The sequence below is a fragment of the Equus przewalskii genome, unplaced genomic scaffold (assembly GCF_037783145.1).
Source record: "Equus przewalskii isolate Varuska unplaced genomic scaffold, EquPr2 contig_7247, whole genome shotgun sequence".
Taxonomy (NCBI): domain Eukaryota; kingdom Metazoa; phylum Chordata; class Mammalia; order Perissodactyla; family Equidae; genus Equus; species Equus przewalskii.
In genome coordinates this window covers 1-19,755 of record NW_027227986.1, presented here as the reverse complement: position 1 = coordinate 19,755, position 19,755 = coordinate 1, and the positions used below count along the sequence as shown (strand labels likewise).

Genomic DNA, 19,755 nt, shown 5'->3' with positions numbered 1-19,755 from the left:
CCAATATACACATTATAAGGGTCCCTGAAGGAGAGGGGGGCAGAAAGCTTATTTGAAGAAATAATGGCTAAAAACTACTCTCACCTGGGAAATAGACATCCAGATCTAGGAAGCCCAAAGAAGACCAAAAAATATGAATTCAAAGAGACCCACGGGAAGGTACACTATAATTAAATTAATTGCCAAATAATTAAATCACCAAAATTTAAAGACAAAGAGACACTGTTAAAAAGCAGCAAAAGAAAAGCAAATTGTTACATACAAGGGAATCCCATAAGACTATCCATGGATTTTTCAGCAGAAACCTTGCAGGCCAGAATGAAGTGGGATGATATATTTATTCTAAGTGCTGAAAGCCAAAAATTGCCAACCAAGAAGACTATAACCAGCAAAGCTGTCCTTCAGAATTGAAGGAGATATAAAGAGTTTCCCAGAAAAACAAAAGCTGAAGGCGTTCATCACCACTAGACTGAACTTACAAGAAATGTTAAAGAGAGTTCTTCATGCTGAAAAAAGAGACATGAAACAGTAACAGGAAAAATTATGAAAGTATAAAACTCAGTGGTAAAGCTGGAAAAAAAAGAATCTAAAAAAGAAAGGGAATACTGAATATAAATGTTTTCCTCAATTAGATCCTATTTAAAAAGAGGAAATATCAGCAAAAAAAGGTTAAAGTAGGAAATTTTATGTTATGAATGTTTTACCACGTTTTTAAATTTGCTATATAATAGGCACACAGCTTCAGTTTTGCAAGATGAAAAGGCTTCTTGGTGGCAGTGCATATAGAGGAGAGTCAGCCTGGGGAACTCAGTAAAAGAAATGTTGCTGATATCACACTCTGGCAGGCTCAATGCCAAGCAGAGCCCAGGCCGTGCAGCTGGAGCTGCAGGAATCTGAGATTCCCATAAGGAGTTTCTTTCCTGTGTACAAGGTTGGTATAAGAGGGTTGCATAGGCAGACTCTGAACTCACCTCCCCCCATAGATGCAACAAATTTATATCTACTATTGGAACAATTACCCCTGAGAGAGAACTGAAAACTGGATAAAAAGAACCCCATAAAAAGGGACTCTCCTAACTGAGTTGCAAGAGGCAGAAATTCCTTTCTAGAGAGAGAAAATGCCACAGTTGCAACCCACAGTGCTTCATCGCCAGCTGGGAGCAATCCTAAGGTACACAGCCTTCCCTGGAGGAGCGGGAGACCTCAGCAGCGGAGTGTTACTGCTATAAGCATCTTCTGGACTCAGCACAACCTAGACAAGTGTCATAATATCTGGCTTTACTAGCTACTAACAACAATGGAGAATGCCGCCAGAAAAGCTATCAGACATAAGGGGAAAAAAGTTGGCTCTTAAATAGCCTATGCACAAATTCACCAGTTTTGAAAAGCAACCAAAATCACAGTCCTTCGGTGAAAAGAGATTCACCTGATAGGCTCTGGGTGCATCTCAGTGAGGGGTGAGACCTCTCCAGGGACTGAGACATTGGCAGCCGACATTATTGTGACCTAGGACAGGATGCTGTAACAGAAGCTGGAAGACACCATTGGAGTTCTTCACCTGGCCTGCTAGCACAGGGGCCTGCCACACCCACTAGAGCGCCAATTTCATCCACCGCAGACAGGGCGGGCAGCCTGCTCTAGGGACTGGTCTCACCCAACATCAAGCCCTCGGGCAACTTGTGGGCCTGCATGGGGGGGGGGGGGGTGACTGGATCTTCTGCAGCCAGGCAAATGGATCCGCGTCTGAGGGGCAGGGCTGTGTGAGGAATGGGTGGAGCGTGTGGGGCATTGGTGGAGTGTGTGGGGCCTCTGCAGCTGGGGGGCTGGGTCTGCTTCAGGAGGTCAGGGTATGCACACAGGGTAGAACTGTGTTGATGGTGTCTGTGGCCCTGTGGGTAGTGGACCTTCTTAGCTGCAGAAGACTTGTGCTTCACAAACAGCCAGATAGGGGATCAGTCCCACTTTCCAAAGCCTGAAAAAACTGGATTCTCCCATACCTGAGGCCAGCCCCACTCAGCTGCAATCCTGAAAGAACTGACAAGCGCCTACAGCAGTTGTAAGCATAGCAACCAGGCATGCTGGGGGCCTATTCACTTAACAGAAAAGCTACAAAACAAATGTGCTATTAGGCCTTGCAGCCAACTCTGCTGAGGCTTCCCCCCACGGTAAAGTGTCTAAAGGGTCTATAGCAGCCACACAGAGCTGAGCATTACAACAAGCTGGCCAAGGGGACAACCCAGCCTCCCCGACTCCCTCAGCAAGAGCAACCCTGTCACAACAGAAGAACACACATAGCCCAGACAGGGGACACAACTGGAAAATTTAGGAATGGTGACAAGAGGGAAGCAAACTCCTGGGCCTCATAAGGCATCTCTTACACAAGGCCACCTCTCCAAGATTGGGAGATTTAGCTGACCTACCAAATGCATAGATATAAGAAGAGAAAGGGGCAGATGGAGGAGACAAAGGAATATGTTGCAAGTAAGAGAACAGGACAAAATCCCAGAAAGCGAACTAAATGAAACAGAGAAAAGCAAGCTACCTGACAAAGAGTACACACTAAGAGTCACAAGGATGATCACTGATCTTGGGAGAAGAATGGATTGACACAGTGAGAACTTGAACAAAGAATTGGAAAATATAAAAAAGAACCAATCAGAAATGAAAAATAAATACTGGAAATGAAAAATTCACTAAAGAGACTCAACAGTAGAGATGATAGAGAAGAAGGAGGTGAGCTGTCAGCAAGCTGGACAAATGACTAGAGAAAATCACCCAAGCTGAACAGATAAAAGAAAAAAGAATTAAAAAGAATGAGAAGAGGGGGCTGGCCCAGTGGCACAACGATTAAGTTCACATGTTCTGCTTTGGCGGCCTGGGGCTCACCAATTCAGATCCTGGCTGTGGACCTATGCATTGCTTGTCAAGTCATGCTGGGGCAGCATCCCACATATAAAGTGGAGTAAGATGTGCATGGATGTTAGCTCAGAGCCAGTCTTCCTCAGCAAAAAAAGAGGCAGATTGGTGGCAGATGTTAGCTCAGGGCTAATCTTCCTCAAAGAAAAGAAAAGAAGAACAAGAACATTCTAAAGGACCTCTGGGACAACATCAAACACATTAACATTTCATATTATAGGTGTCCCAGAAGGAGAAGAGAGAGACAAAGGGGCAGAGAATCTATTTGAATAAGTAATAGCTGAAAACTTTCCTAACCTAAGGAAGGTAACAGACATCCAAGTACAGGAAGCACAAACAGCACCAAAAAACATAAACCCAAAGAGGCCCACACCAAGACACATTATAATTAAAATGTCCAAAGTTAAAGATAAACAGAGAATCCTAAAAGCCGCAAGAGAAAGACAACAAGTGACATACAAAGGAAATCCCATAAGGCTATGAGCTGACTTCTCAGCAGAAACCTTACAGGCTAGAAGGGAGTGGCATGATATATTTAAAATGCTGAAAGGAAAAAACCTAAAGCCAAGAAAACTCTACCTGGCAAGGTTATCATTCAGAATGGAAGGAGAGATTAAGAGTTTCCCAGACAAGTAAAACTTAAAGGAGTTTATCACCAAGAAACCAGTTTTACAAGAAATGCTAAAGGGACTTATTTAAGTGGGAAAAAGAAGACCACAAATAGAAATAAGAAAATTATCCAAAAAAAGGCAATAAAATCACTGGTAAAGGCAAAAATACTGTAAAGGTAGCATATCAGCCACTTATGAAGATAATATGAAGGTCAAAAGACAAAAGTACTAAAATTACCTATTTCAATGATAAGAGGTAATGGATACACACACATGAAAAAAAAGAGGTTAGATATAATATCACAAACATAAAATGTGGGAGGAGGAGAGTAGAAGAGTAGAGCTTTTAGCAAGAGGTCAAACTGAAGAGACCATCAACTCTATATACATTGCTGTATATGTAGGTTATTATATATGAATCTCATGACAATCTCAAACCAGAAACCTATAATAAATACAAAACAATTAAGAGAAAGGAACTCAAACATAATACTAAAGAAAGCCATCAACCTACAAAAGAAGAGAGCAAGAGAAGACAGGAACAGAGAAGACCTACTAAAACACCCAGAGAAAAAGTAACAAAATGGCAATAACTATGTTCTTATCAATAGCTACTTTACAGGTCAATGGACTGTGCTCCAATCAAAAGGCATAGGGTGGCTGACTGTATATAAAAAAAGCCCCATATATATGCTGAATGCAAGAGACACACTTCAGACCTAAAGACACTCACAAATTGAAAGTGAACAGATGGAAAAAGATGCTCCATGCAAATGGCAATGAAAAGAAAGCTGGGCTAGCAATGCTTACATCAGACAAAATAGACTTAAAAACAAAAAATGTAACAAAAGACAAAGAAGAGCACTACAAAATGATAAAGGGTACAATCCAACAAGAGGATATAACACTTGTAAATATCTATGAACCAAAATAGGACCACCTAAATATATAAAGCAATTAGTAACAGACGTAAAAGTAGAAAGGAGAAATCAAAAAATACCTGGAGACATTTAAATGAAAATAAGACATGACAAAATCTATGGGACACAGAAGAGCAGTTCTAAGAAGGAAGTTTATAGCAATACAGGCCTACTTCAACAAACAAGATAAACCCCAAATAAACAATCTAGGTAACAGTGCACCTAAAGAAAGCAGAAAAAGATGAACAAAGTCGAAAATAAGTAGAAGGAAGGAAATAATAAAAATCAGAGCAGAAATACATGAAATAGAGACTAAGAAGAACCACAGAAAAAACTCAATGAATCCAAGAGCTGGTTCTTTGAAAAGACAAACAAAACTGACAAACCTTTAGCCAGACTCACCCAGAAAAAAAGAGAGAAGGCTCAAATAAATAAAATCAGAAATGAAAGAGGAGAAATTAGAGCAGACATCTCATAAATACAAAAGACTATGTAGAGGCTGGCCTGGTGGCGCAGCAGTGAAGTGTGCATGTTCCGCTTCAGCAGCCCAGGGTTCGCCAGTTCAGATCCCGCATGCAGACATGCCACTGCTTGGCAAGCCATGCTGTGGTAGGCGTCCCACATATAAAGAAGAGGAAGATGGGCATGGATGTTAGCTCAGGGCCAGGCTTCCTCAGCAAAAAGGGGAGGATTGGCAGCAGGTGTTAGCTCAGAGCTAATCTTCCTCAAAATAAATAAATGAATAAATCTTTAAAAAGAAAAAAGATTATAGAGAATACTACGAAAAGCTATACACCAACAAACTGGATAATCTAGAAGAAATGGATAAATTCTTAGACTCATACAAACTTCGAAAACTGAATCAAGAAGAAAGAGAGATTTTGAATAGACCAATCACCAGTAAGGAGATCAAAACAGAAATCAAAAACTTCCCAAAAGATAAACGTCCAGACTGATGACTTCCCTGGTGAATTCTACCAAACATTCAAAGACTTAATACCTATTCTTCTCAAACTCTTCCAAATAATTGAAGAGGAGGCGAACCTTCCTAACTCATCCTACAAAGCCAACATTACCCTGATAACAAAACCATACAAGGACAACAGGAAACAAAGAAAATTCCAAGCCATTATCATTGATGAAGATTGATGCAAAAATCCTCAACAAAATACTAGCAAATCGAATACAACAATACATTAAAAAGATCATACACCATGATCAAGTGGAATGTATTCCAGGAATGCAGGGATGGTTCAACATCTGCAAATCAATCAATGTGATACACTACATTAACAAAATGAAGAATAAAAATCACATGATCATCTCAATAGATGCAGAGAAAACATTTGACAAGATACAGCATCCATTTATGATTAAAACTTTGAATAAAATGGGTATAGAAGAAAAGTACTTCAACATAATAAAGACCATATATGACAGACTCACAGCTAATATCATTCTCAATGGCAAAAAACTGAAAGCTATCCCTCTAAGAACAGGATCCAGACAAGGATGCTCACTTTCACCACTCTTATTTAACATAGTATTGGAAGTCTTAGCCTGGGCAATCAGGCAAGAAAAACAAATAAAAGGGATCCACATTGGAAAGGAAGAAGTGAAACTGTCACTATTTGCAGGTGACATGATTTTATATTCAGAAGACCCTAAAGAATCCACTAAAAAACTTCTAGAAATAATAAATGAATATGGTAAAGTTGCAGGATACAAAATCAACATACAAAAATCAATTGCATTTCTATACACTAACAACTAAGTAGCAGAAAGAGAAATTAAGAATACAATCCCATTTACAATTGCAACAAAAAGAATAAAATATCTAGGAATTAACTTAACCAAAGAGGTGAAAGATTTATACGCTGAAAACCACAAAACATTGTTGAGAGAAATTGAAGAAGATGCAAAGAAATGGAAAGATATTCTGTGTTCCGGGATTGGAAGAATTAACATAGTTAAAATGTCCATACTTCCTAAAGCAATCTATAGATTCAATGCAATCCCTATCAAAGTTCCAACAACACTTTTCACAGAAATAGAACAAAGAATCCTAGAATTTATATGGAACAACAAAAGAACCTGAATAACCAAAGGAATCCTGAGAAAAAAGAACAAAGCTGGAGGTATCACACTCCCTGATTTCAAAATATACTACAAAGCTATGGTAACAAAAACAGCATGGTACTGGCACAAAAACAGACACACAGATCAATGGAACAGAATCAAGAGCCCAGAAATAAACCCACATGTTTATGGGCAGCTAATTTTCGACAAGGGAGCCAAGAGCATACAATGGAGAAAGGAAAGTCTCTTCAATAAACAGTGTTGGCAGAACTGGACAGCCACATGCAAAAGAACGAAAGTAGAGCATTATCTTACACCATACAGAAAAAAATTAACACAAAATTGATTGAACACTTGAACATAAGACCTGAAATCATGAAACTTCTAGAAGAAAAACACATACGCAGTATGCTTTTCAACATCAGTCTTAGCAGCATATTTTCAAGTACCATGTCTCACTGGGCAAGGGAAACAATAGAAAAAACAAACAAATGGGACTACATCAAACTAAAAATCTTCTGCACAGCAAAAGAAATCATCAACAAAACGAAAAGACAACCTAACAAGTGGGAGAAGATATTTGCAAACCATATATCAGACAAGGGGTTAATAACCAAAGTATATAAAAAACTCATACTTCTCAACACAAAAAAAACTAACAACCCAATTAAAAAATGGGCAAAAGATCTGAACAGACATTTCTCCAAAGAAAATATACGGATGGCCAACACGCACATGAAAAGATGTTCAACATCACTAATTATCAAGGAAATGCAAATCAAAACTACAATGAGATATCACCTCACTCCCGTCAGAATGGCTATCATTAACAAGACAGGAAACAACAAGTGTTGGAGAGGATGTGGAGAGAAGGGAACTCTCATACACTGCTGGTGGGAGTGCAAACTGGTGCCGCCACTATGGAAAACAGTATGGAGATTCCTCAAATAATTAAGAATAGGACTACCATATGACCCAGCTATTCCACTGCTGGGTATTTATCCAAAGAACACAAAAACACGAGTGCATAAAAATACATGCACCTGCATGCTCATTGCAGCATTATTCACAATATGCAAGACTTGGAAGAAACCTAGGTGCCCATCGACAGACGAACGGTTAAAGAATATGTGGTATATATGCTCAATGGAATACTACTCAGCCATAAGAAATGATGAAATTTGACTATTTGTCACAACATGGATAGACCTTGAGGGTATTACGCTAAGTGAAATAAGTCAGAAGGAGAAAGTCAAATACCGTATGATCTCACTCATAAGTAGAAGATAAAAACAAAAACAGCCAATCACATAGAGACGGAGACTGAATTGGTGGTTACCAAAGCAGAAAGTGGATAGGAGGAGGGCAAAAGGTGTGATTAGGCACATGTGTGTGGTGATGGATTTTAATTAGTCTTTGGGTGGTGAACATGATGTAATATACACAGAAAGCAAAATATAATGATGTACACCTCAAATTTATATAATGTATAAACCAATGTTACCATAATAAAACTTAATTTATTTATTTTAAAATGTAGGCTTCTAGAGATACGTTACACAACAATATGAATGTCTTAACACTACTGAACTATATAGGTAAAAATGGTTAAAATAGCAAGTTTGCAGGATACAAGGTTAATATATAAAAGTCAGTCACTTTCCTATATACCAGTAAAGTATAAGTGAAATTTGAAATTTAAAACACAATGTCATTTACATTAGCACCCCCAAAAATGAAATACTTAGTTATAAATTTAAGAAAGTATGTACAAGATCTCTATAAGGAAAACTATAAAACTGATGAAAGTTACCGAACAAAAAGTTAATAAATGGAGAGATAGTCCATGTTCACACATAGGAAGATTCAATATTGTCAAAACGGCAATTCTTTGCCAACTTCTTCTATTGATTCAATGAAATCCCAAACAAAGTCTCACCAAGTTATTTTGTGGATATCAACACATTTATTCTAAAGTTTATATGAGAGGCAAAGACCCAGAATAGCAAACTCTATATTGCGGAAGAACAAAGTTGAAGGACTGACACTATCTGACTTATACACTTATAGACTACAGTAATCAAGACAGTGTGGTACAGGCAAAAGAGACAAACAGATCAATCAGTTGGAATAGAGAGCCCAGAAAAAGACCTACATAAATATAGTCAACTGATCTTTGACAACAAAGCAAGGGCGATACAATGGAGCAATGATAGTCTTTCCAATAAAAGATGCTAGAACCAATGGATTTCCACATGCAAAAAAAAAATGTATCTAGACACCAACTTTACATACCTCACAAAAATTTACTCAAAATGGATCATAGATCTAAATGCAAAATGCAAAATTATAAAACTCCTAGAAGTAGGAGTAAATCTACATGACCTTAACGATGGCAAGGACTTTTCAGACGCAACACCAAAGGTACAACACATGAAAAAAAAAATTGATAAGCTGAAGTTTATTAAAATTAAAACCTTATGCTCTGAGAAAGTCAACATCAAAAGAATGAGAAAATAAGTCACAGACTGGGATAAAATATTTCCAAAAGGCACATCTGATAAAAGAGTGTTATCCAAAATATACAAAGAACTCTTAAAACTCAATAAGAAACCAAACCCAGTTAGAAAATGAGCAAAATACCCAAACAGACACCTCATCAAAGAAGACATATAGATGGCAAATAAGAAGATGAGAAGATGCTCTCCATTATATGCCACTAGAGACTTGCAAATTAAAACAATAGTGAGATAACACTATACATCTACCAGAGCGGCCAAAGTCAGGAACACTGACACCACCAAATGCTTGCAAGGATGTGAGGCAACAGGAGCGCTCACTCATGGCTGGTGGGAATGCAAACTGGTACAGCCACTTTGAAGGACAGTTTGGCAGTTTTTTACAAAATTAAACATACACTTACCAAATGATCCAGCAATTGTGCTCCATGGTATTTACCCAAAGGATCTGAAAACTTATCTTCACACAGAAACCTGCACATGAACGTTTACAGCAACTGTTTTCATAATTACCAAAACTTGGAAGCAGCCTACACGTCCTTCAGTAGGTGAATGGATAAATAAACCGGTATATCCAGACAATGGAATATTACTCATCACTAAAAAGAAATAAGCTATCAAGCCATAAAAAGGACACAGAGGAAACATAAATGCATATTACTAAGTGAAAGAAGCCAATCTGAAAAAGCTGCATACTGTATGAGTCCAACTACCTGACATTCTGGAAAAGGCAAAACTGTGGAGACAGTAAAAATAGCAGTGGTTTCCAGGAGTTAGGGGGGAGGGATGAGCAGGCAGAGTGCAGAGAATTTTAAGGGCAGTGAAACTATTCTATATACTATAATGGAGGATATATGTCATTATACACTTGTCAAAATTCATAGAACGTACAACCCCAAGAGAGAACCCTAAGGTAAACTACCGACTCTAAGTGTTAATGATGTGTCAGTGTGGGGTCCTGACAGACGTATCACTGTGACACAGGATGTCAACAGCAGAGGCTGTACATGTGTGATGACAGAGGGTGTATGGGAAATCTCTGTCCCTTCTTTCAATTTTGCTGTGAACCTAAAACACTCTAAAATATAAAGTTTATTCACTTTTTTAAATGGTTAAGATGGTAAATTTTATGTTATGTGTATTTTACCACAACTTAAATTAAAAATTAAAAAATAAAGGTAATACATTAAAAAACTCATGGGTAAAAGATCCACTAAAGTTCAAGATAGACCAATAAATTTTAATATAGCATATTAAAAAGTTCATTGGTAGGTTTTAGCTTCTGCATTGCAACTAACCTTTACCACTTAACAAGTTTTGGTGTAATATCAAAAGAAGAATATTGTTAATTATCTGAAAAGGCTATCAAAACACTCTTCCCTTTTCCAACTACATAAACTGGATTTTCTTCATGTATTTCCAACAAGACATATAGCAACAGACTGAATGCGCAGGTAGATATGAGAATCTAGTTGTCATCTATTAAGCTAGACATTAAGGAGATTTATAAAAACGTAAAACAATATCCCTCTCTAAATTCTTTTTGTTTTGGAAAATACAGTTTTTATTTTTAAAATGTGTTACTTATGTTAACACATAATAAGTCAATCCTGTTATTTTTAAGCGAATTAATAAAAATTCTTAAATTTCCATATTACGTGGACAGTGACAACAAAATGAAGTAACATTTGTCAAGGCTTCTAAAAAGGAGCTGGGAGGGGCCAGCCTGTTGGGGCAGCGGTTCAGTTCACACACTCTGCTTTGGCAGCCTGCGGTTCGCTGGTTGGGATCCCAACCACCACTTATCAAACCATGCTGTGCCAGGCATCCCACATACAAAGTAGAGGAAGATGGGCACGTATGTTGGCTCAGGGCCAATCTTCCTCAGCAAAAAGAGGAGCATTGGCAGCGGATGTTAGCTCAGAGCTAATCTTCCTCAAAAAAACAAATACATAAAATAAAAATAAAAATGGAACTAGGAAGCCATTAAGAGAATGGGACTTAGGCACGCACACTACATCTCTACCCAGATAGGACATAACTTTTCAACTGGGCTATACTGCTGTCATCTTGGCCTTCTGTCAAGAGATACGCTTATTCCCATAGAAAAGAACTTTTTGCCTTAGAGATGGCCTTGGCAACGAATCAGTACAGCCAAGAAGTAACAGTTGTTGCCAGCACAAATCACAAATTTTACAAAACCACCTGTGTGATTTCTCTTTTTGCTTTTATAAACCCTTGCCTCTTTTGTCTTCCTTGAACACATTTTGGGTTTCTACCTGACTCTGTGTCTCCCAAATTGCAACTCTAATTGCCCAAATAAATATCTGCTGTTTGAATTCTAGTGAATTTTTCCTTGGTCAACAATTAATTTCTAATATGATAAATATCAACGATATAAACAAAAACATAAAAGCTCTTTGAGACTTTCAATAATTTCTAACCTCTAAGGAAAAATTCTGAAAAGTTTGAGAACCACTGCATTAAAATCTTTCATGTGGGGGCCGGCCTGGTGGTACAGTGTTTAAGTTCCCACGTTCCACTTCGGGGTTTGCGGGTTCGGATCCCGGGTGCAGACATGGCACCGCCCGGCAAAAAGCCATGCTGTGGTAGGCGTCCCATGTATAAAGTAGAGGAAGATGGGCATGGATGTTAGCTCAGGGCCCGTCTTCCTCAGCAAAAAGAGGAGGATTGGCAGCAGATGTTAGCTCAGGGCTAATCTTCCTCAAAAAAAAAAAAAGTACATTAAAAAAAGCAAATCTTTCACGTGTTCTGGTGAAGTTTTGTGTGCCCCGAAAATTCATGTTGAATCCCTAATCCCCAACATGGTGGTAAAAAATGGGACCTTGCGGAGGTAACTGGAGTTAGATGAGGTCATGAAGGTGGCGCCCATGATGGAATTAGCGCCCTTATAAGAAGAGACAGTTTGCGCCGTCTACACACAAAGAGGAGGTCGTGTGAGCACAGCAAGAAGGCAACGGTCTACCAGACAGGAAGAGACCTCACAGAAGCCCCCCCAAGGGCACCCTCATCCCAGACTTGCGGCCTCCAGAACTACGAGAAAATGAATTTCTGTTGTCTACACCACCCGGTCTTGGGTATTTTGTTACGGCAGTCTGAGCTCACCAACACAGCACATAATAGCAAAAGAGACTGGAATCAACCCAAAAGTCCGTTACTCAGAGAGCTGGCTAAATAAATCGTGATGCCTCCAAACCCCGAACGCTCTGCAGAGGGGGGCGGGGCGGGCATTCCAGGACTGAGCGGGACGGCAGATTCGGAACAGCAGATAAAAAGGGAAGGAAAACAACATAGGCAAAAATTTCACTCGCACCCAAACCTCTCCTGATGTGTTTTATAAGTTTGAGGACTCTGTCTACTGTTCTTCGTTTCCCGCCATAATCTATCTCTGTCGGTGTCAGCGGAGCAGGCACTGAATGCTTTTTTGTCGCAGGACAAATTACTGTACGCAGGACAAGCTATTCTGCCGGAACAAACGCTCCTCGGGGACAGTCAGCTTTTTGGTGTCTGGGTGGACTTCTAGAAGGTTCCGGCATGCTTTTGAGCGAAGGAAATTTGGAGGCACTTCTGTGAAGCGCACACGGGCCCACCACGAACACTGGGATTCAAAAGAGCAAGAGCCTCGACCCTGAGCTGGTCACACGACCTGCCCTCTCCTGAGTCCCCTCTCTATCCCGACGCGGCGCCCACACTCGCCGGGTGTCAGGGTGTCCGGACACGAGGAGCCGACCAGCGGGGGAACCCGGGTTTTTCCCGGAGTTGCGTCACAGTCCGACGGGAAGGGAGGAAAAGAAGAACCTTCCTCCGCCCCAGAGCGCAGCAGCAGCGTCTCCAGCGGCTTACCAGGTCCAGACGCCAGCGCGCCACCGAGCCCCGCAAGCAGCATCAGGAGGCGGAGCATGCTGTGGCTTCCCGGCTCCGTGTGGGGACTGGGCCGCCGACCGTTGGGCCGGCTGGAGGCGGGCGCCGCTCCCGCCGACCCGGGACGCGCGGCCCCCGAGGCCGCCTCCCCGCGCGCCGCTGCGCCGGCCCAACGGTCGCCCCGCCCCGCCCCGAGCGGACCCGCCCCGAGCCGCCCCGCACCGCCCCGCCCCGCCCCGCAGCCGCCCCGCGCCGCCCGCCCCCCAGCCGCCCGGAACCGCCCCGCGCCGCCCCGAGCGGACCCGCCCCGAACCGCCCCGAACCGCCCCGAGCCGCCCCGCCCCGCCCTGAGCCGCCCCGCGCCGCCCGCCCCCCAGCCGCCCGGAACCGCCCCGCGCCGCCCCGCGCCGCCCGCCCCCCAGCCGCCCGGAACCGCCCCGCCCCGCCCCGAGCGGACCAGCCCCGCGCCGCCTCCCGGCCGCCGGCTCTCCCCTCCGTCGCGGTCGCCGTCCCCCGTCCCCCTTTCGCCCCGTGGGGACGGACCTAGAAGAACTAACACGCCGACTGTGCGCTGTTTTGTCTCAGGCACTTCCATGTGCTTTAAAAGGCGAACGTGTAATACTTTCTGCACTGAAAATATACCCACGCACGCTCGCACACAAATATACATGTTCATTATTACTGAAGCTGGGTTTCTCAAATTAAAAAACACTAACCAGATGTGTGAAGAAGATTCCAAGAAAGGGAAAACTGAGTAGATTTTGTTCTCCTTGGAAAGAGCCTGCTACGGCTTTCCTCCAGACCCACTTGCCCAAACGCACTTTGTGACCAGGCTGTGTCAACTTTTTCCTCCCATCGACCTGGCTCTCCACGAGCCCTCGGCTAAAATTCATGGGTTGCCATTCTCCTGTTCAGTAATTTCTCCGGACAAGGAATATTCATTCACTCACGCAGTGAATGAGATGCACGAGATTCTTGCCCATAATTACAGTGTGTATGTTCCACTAGAGAGTTCTAGCCAAATTCCTCAGCAGAGTATTCAGTTTTCTGAATTCGGAGCGCAGGCTCTGCGGCCCGCTTTCTCCCGTCCCCAGGGCTCAGCCGCCTCGACCTCGGGTCTCTCCTGAGTGAACAGCGGCTCATGCCCTGGGGCTGCAGGGCCTCCTCCCTCCCACCCTCACCCCCAGTCTCACCTGTACACACCATCTTTTGTTTCTTTTCAAATCCCAAAGCACGAATTCATCCCTCATACTAATTAACAGAAAAGCAAACACGCAAACTAACAGGACCCGTGGGAACACAGAAGCTCACTTGGGGAATCACATCCAAACTGACAGCTGGGAGGAGATTTCATGGATGCAGAGGATTTCGGCAGGGCAATCGCAGCCTGAAAAGCAATAGCGTGAGCAAAAACAAGGCAACAAAAATATACACTTAGCTAGTATCTCAACAGGAACAGCCAATGCTAGACTAACACTGCTTTTAAGTAGTTGAGCCAAAAGTTGGGTTCAGAGTATTAGAAGAACAATTACAGTAAATGCTTAGACTTGTCAGTTAGCGGTGTTTTGAATGAATTTCTAGTCCTTTCCTTTCTTCGTTACTTCCCTCTCCTCAGCCTTTCCTGTCTCAATCTTTAATAGATTAGATTTTATATTATTTTTACTTGTGTATATAGCCCTTTCCGTAACAGGATGCATGTCCCATCCAGAACTTAGATATCACAGTACCTAATATGGTACCCGCAAGAGGTAGTTTCAGTAAACATCTATGAAATTTAATAAAATCTGATTTGTGCTTAGAACACTGGGATTGTGCTTAACTATATGGTTAGAGACCCAGGTATCCAACTGATAGAAAGGGAAAATGCAATACAGTAGTCCCCTTTATCCAAAGTTCTACCTTCTGTGGTTTCAGTTACGCGTGGTCAACCAGGGTCAGAAAATATTAAATGGAAAATTCCAGAAATAGACAATTCTTAAGTTTTAAATTGTGCCCTTTCTGACTAACATGATGAAATCTCCTGCTGTCCTGCTTCCTCCCGCAAAGGATGTAAATCATCCCTTTGTCCAGCGTGTCCATGCTGTATGCGTCACCTGCCCACTGGAATAGGAAAATACATAGTACATATAGGGTTAGGTGCGATCTGTGGTTTCAGGCATCCACTGAGGTTCTTGAAAGGTATCCCTCACGGATAAGGGGGGACTACTGTACCCTGAACAAGGTTAATTTTCGAACACATAGTCACACAGTGCTATCAAAGATACGTATAATTTATCCTTGATTATTGAAACATCTTTTGCAGATGGCAAGAAAGCACTTTAATATTTTCAAATTTTGAAGTGGCATCTATGACTAAGAAATTTTACAATTTTTAATAGCAATGCAAACTAAATCAAGGACAAACCTAATTGAAAAGCATACAAAATGTGTAAAACTATATAAATAAGTAAAAGAAGTTTAGGCTGATCAAACAGTCTTTTAGAAAAACTTTCTAAATATTCAAAGATCCGAGGAAGTATCTATTTCCGAGGAAAGCTTTAAGTTACGTAGTTAATATATTACCGACTGTAAAATTTCAGTGATATGAATTACAATTGCAAATATTGAGACAGATGATAAACGTTTAGTCTTCTATGAATTCATTCAGAGATTTAAATTGAGAAGAAGACTCTTAGTTTGGGATTGTTGACAATTTTTAATATATACCTGATTGTTAAAATAATGTACTATCTTCAGAGAACTGAAATCTCTCTCTTCAAAACTAATCTGTCTACCTTTAATAACAAAAAGCCATAGTGCACAATATGGCAGAAGTCTGAGAAACTAGTGAGATAATATCTGTAAAAGTTTGACTAGTAGTTTTATCTAAAACTAGTATAATGTTTTAATTAACAAAGTTATAAATAGCTGAACATTTAGAAAGTTACTGGGCGACACAAATGAGAATTTCAAGTATTTTATTTATTGTAAATGTTATATTTGTATACGTATATATACACAAATCAAAAATTTTTTGAAAAACTAATGAAATTCAGTTAATAAAGCTATATTAAACTTTATTATGAAAGGTTATGAAAAAATTTTAAATGTTTAAAATTTTACCATCCATACCATTTCTTCCACAGTAAAAATTTATTTTTTTAACACAGCTGGGATGATAACTCACAGATACCACACTAACTTTTTTGCATTTATCTAAGAAAACCTTTTCTTCCTTCCTTTCTCCAGGCCAATTTCTTTGAAAATATTAGTGTCAACAGAGACATGATCCAGCACACCTTAGAAAATGTAAACATTCTAAATTATATTAATAGCAAGCTTCGAAGTTTCAGATTTTAGACTTAAAGTGCTCATGAAATTCTAAAGTGGTTTTATGACAGCTCAGTTGATTGAAGATATTATAATTGCTCCTGCTTTATTATAGCCATGAATCAACAGCATATCTGATTAGTTCTATTAAATACTTCGTACCTTAAAGTTTATAATTTATTTAAAATAATGCTATTGTAAAAGGATGTCATGCTTTAACATGATTCATAATAGAATTTCTACTATTAAATTAAATTTTCTAACACTCCTTACCCATAGATAGATCCACAGAATCATTTATCCATAGAATGAACATAAAAATGGAAGAAAATAACTGTGTGTGAATACACACATACACACTTGTAGTGTACTTTGTACTTTCAAAATATTATGATATCTCAGTTGTGGGTTTTGTGCATTATTCTGAAGACAAAATATTCCTTTATTCATGTAGTGAATGAGATATGATGATTATTAGTCTGTGCAAGATGAAAAATATTAGATATTATTGGTAAATTCAGTTTTCATAGGTATTAGATTATCACATGTTCAACCAGAAACTACATTAATGATAACTAAGATCAAAATTCAGAATTACATTTCAGCACATATTGACAAAACAAATCAATACAATTTATTTGAGAATCATTACAATAACATGTTCAAAATAATATAAGCCATGTTAGGTGCATTAACCTCACACATGACTGAATAAGACTTATTCAGGGATGGAAATGGAAATGTTATTCTAAATTCCTTGGCTTTACTGCATTTCTTATATTTCTCAATTCCTACTATTCAATTTCTTGGTTTTCTGCGTTAGTAAAATTTGTTTCGCAGTATTGTGTTCTCATTCATATTGCAGCAGGAAGAAAGGCTTTTCAAGAAAGTATCAGGAGAAAAAAGTATTAGCTCAGTTCCCTGAAGATATCTGCAAAAGGAAAGGTAACAAAAAAAATCAAGTGACGGTACTATATAAAGGAGGTGCTGGAGCAGGACGAGCAGGAATGAAATGTCCCTGAGATGATACTTTCGGTTGTGGTGGAGGTGGCCTGTGAGGGGAAAAAAGACAGTTAATCGTGTGTTTCAATTCAATGAAATAATGCTACATTCATTACAAGCCCAGCATAACACCATCCTTAACATCACTGACAATTCTTAAGGGTACATTACGGTCTGAGATTATTATTAATCTGATATGCAATGGTTAGGGGCCTCCAATCAAGAGTCTAAAATGGAGTAACTACCTTAAATCAATGCTATTCTATAATTGACAATGTTGGATGAAGGTTCTGCTTTATATGTTTTTAAAAAGAACAGTACATGACATTGAAAAGATAAATTGTAAAAGATAAATGAGGACACTAGATGGATTAAGCACCTCTTGTGCTGTTAGGATTTAAGGGCAGCAAATCACTGCTAAGTGTAACCCTTACCTATATACATAGGGCTGAAATTCCAGCTCTCCGAAGCATAATATCCACTCTGAGAATTAAACCTGCTGTGACTTCTAGACCGTCCTTCTTTAATCTATGGATAGCCTTCCTTAAACTCTTCATCCAATTCTAGTATACCTGTACCCTAATAACACACTGTCTTGCTACTTATATATTCTTCTCTTGATGCTCAGTTGGACTTCAATGCCCTCTTATTGCATAAAAAGATTATACGTAAGACGCTACTCACTGTTGCAATTCAATTGTAATTTGAAGGACTTTTGGAGGTAGGAGAAGCGAAATACATTTTATGTGAAGCAAAATATAGTAATAAATGTTCTCCTTTCTTGCTGATTTCAACCCTTCCGCTGAGTCTTTAATTTGAGTTCTTATTTTTTTCAGTTCTAGAATTTCCATTTGATTCTTTTCTTTAAGTTTTTAGTTCTGTGCTGAAATTATCAATCTTGACTATTAATTCCATGACATAATCATCACAGTTATTTCAAAATCCATGTCTGATAACTTTAGTAACTGGATACCCTCTGAGTCTGTTTCTATGGTCTATTGCCTTTCTTGGTTTTAGTCACAATTTCTTTTCTTATATGTCTGGTTGATTGGGGGCCAAACATAAAACATTGTAGAAATAAGTTAAGGATCTAGTCCAACCCTACTCCCAGGTCCCAACACAAAGCCTGGGATGTTTGCAGGTCACTTCCTCCTTTGCAGGGCTCCAGTTTTTGTCCCATTAGCCCTGGGAGTTTGTGGAAAGCTGTCCTCGGCATGCTAGCCTCTCAGTTCTCACAGAATAGACAGACACAGCTAGGACAGAAAAATGGCCCCCAAACCTGGGATCATCTCCAGACTGCCTTCCTCTCCTGGACCTTAGCCCCACAACTCTTCATTTCCTTGGTGGTTCTCTGATGCCTTCAAACACATATTTTCTTATATTGTCTAGCTTTTCTAGCTGTTCTTAATGGGAAGGCTGGTCCAACCCCTCCAGATTCCCATTGCTGGTTGTTTTAAAGGCCCTTGCTTCTGAATCTTATGTACACCACAGCTGCACTAGCAGCTGATTGCCGTGCTCAAGTTTCTTTAAAATTTCACTTTGACACCACACTAAAATGACAAAACTTACATAAAGTTCTTAAAAATTTTTCTGCAATTTGTGCTCTATCTAAACTGTTGTCAATAAATACCTTGTCCTAAATTAAATTAAAATACAAGGGAGGGGCCAGCCGCATGGCTGAGTGGTTAAGATCGAGTGCTCTGCTTCAGCAGCCCAGGGTTTCGCTGGTTGGGATCCTGGGCACAGACGTGGCACTGCTCATCAGGCCATGCTGAGGCGGCGTCCCACATGCCACAACTAGAAGGACTCACAACTAAAAATATACAGCTATGTACTGGGGGGACTTGGGGAGGAAAAGCAGAAAAAAACAATACAAGGGAAGATATTAGACATTAACCCTGGGTTTCATTCTGGTCAAGTAATCTAAGCTAATTCACTTCAGACCTTGATGGGAACTGCTGAGGTTGCTTGGCTGCGTAAGTTGGTACTGGAAATCTGTTTGCATATACAGGCTAAAAAGGAAAAAAAAAGGTATTACCGCAATGCACTCATAAATATATTTTCTATACAGTCTATTTCCCATATAAAAGTAATCAACATATTGAAAATAAACAAAATAGATGATTGACTTATAATGCTGACATTTAAAAATATTTCTCTTATTCAACATACCTTTGCCACTGAATGTGGAATACTTAATTCTTTAAAAGCTATATCTTTTAATTCAATAATACTTAAGTATTATAATCTTGGTCCTAATCAACTACCTTAGTTAAAAGGTAACATATTTCCTCTGTCAATATATTTTAAATAAAACATTCCAAAAATGTATTGCCAATTATAGTACCTAACTGGTACTACAAATACCACTAATCTACAACCCTTGATTTTGGAATTCTTCCTTGATGAGGTAGTTGACGTGAAGCTTTGCAACAAGTGAGACTCTATAACATGGCCTCAAACAAGAAAGTAAAACTAAGAATATTTTTCACATATCACATTACAATAGGAAAAGTT

The 19,755-nt window shown here is 39.9% G+C and overlaps 1 protein-coding gene and 1 long non-coding RNA gene across 2 annotated transcripts in view; both read right to left on the bottom strand.

Annotated features, from left to right (window-relative positions):
- Positions 1–13,603, bottom strand: part of LOC103540832 (disintegrin and metalloproteinase domain-containing protein 32-like) — a 67,311-nt gene extending 53,708 nt beyond the window's left edge. The window contains exon 1 of the mRNA XM_070606850.1: positions 12,910–13,603. Coding sequence (XP_070462951.1) covers positions 12,910–13,603 — 694 coding nt within the window. The remainder of the gene's footprint in view (positions 1–12,909) is intronic.
- Positions 13,604–15,867: 2,264 nt separating this feature from the next.
- LOC139081348 (uncharacterized) lies at positions 15,868–19,755 on the bottom strand. Its single transcript, XR_011536429.1, has 2 exons — positions 19,183–19,755; positions 15,868–17,288 (listed from the first exon to the last, which is right to left on the bottom strand). It is a non-coding gene; the product is annotated as an uncharacterized lncRNA (long non-coding RNA).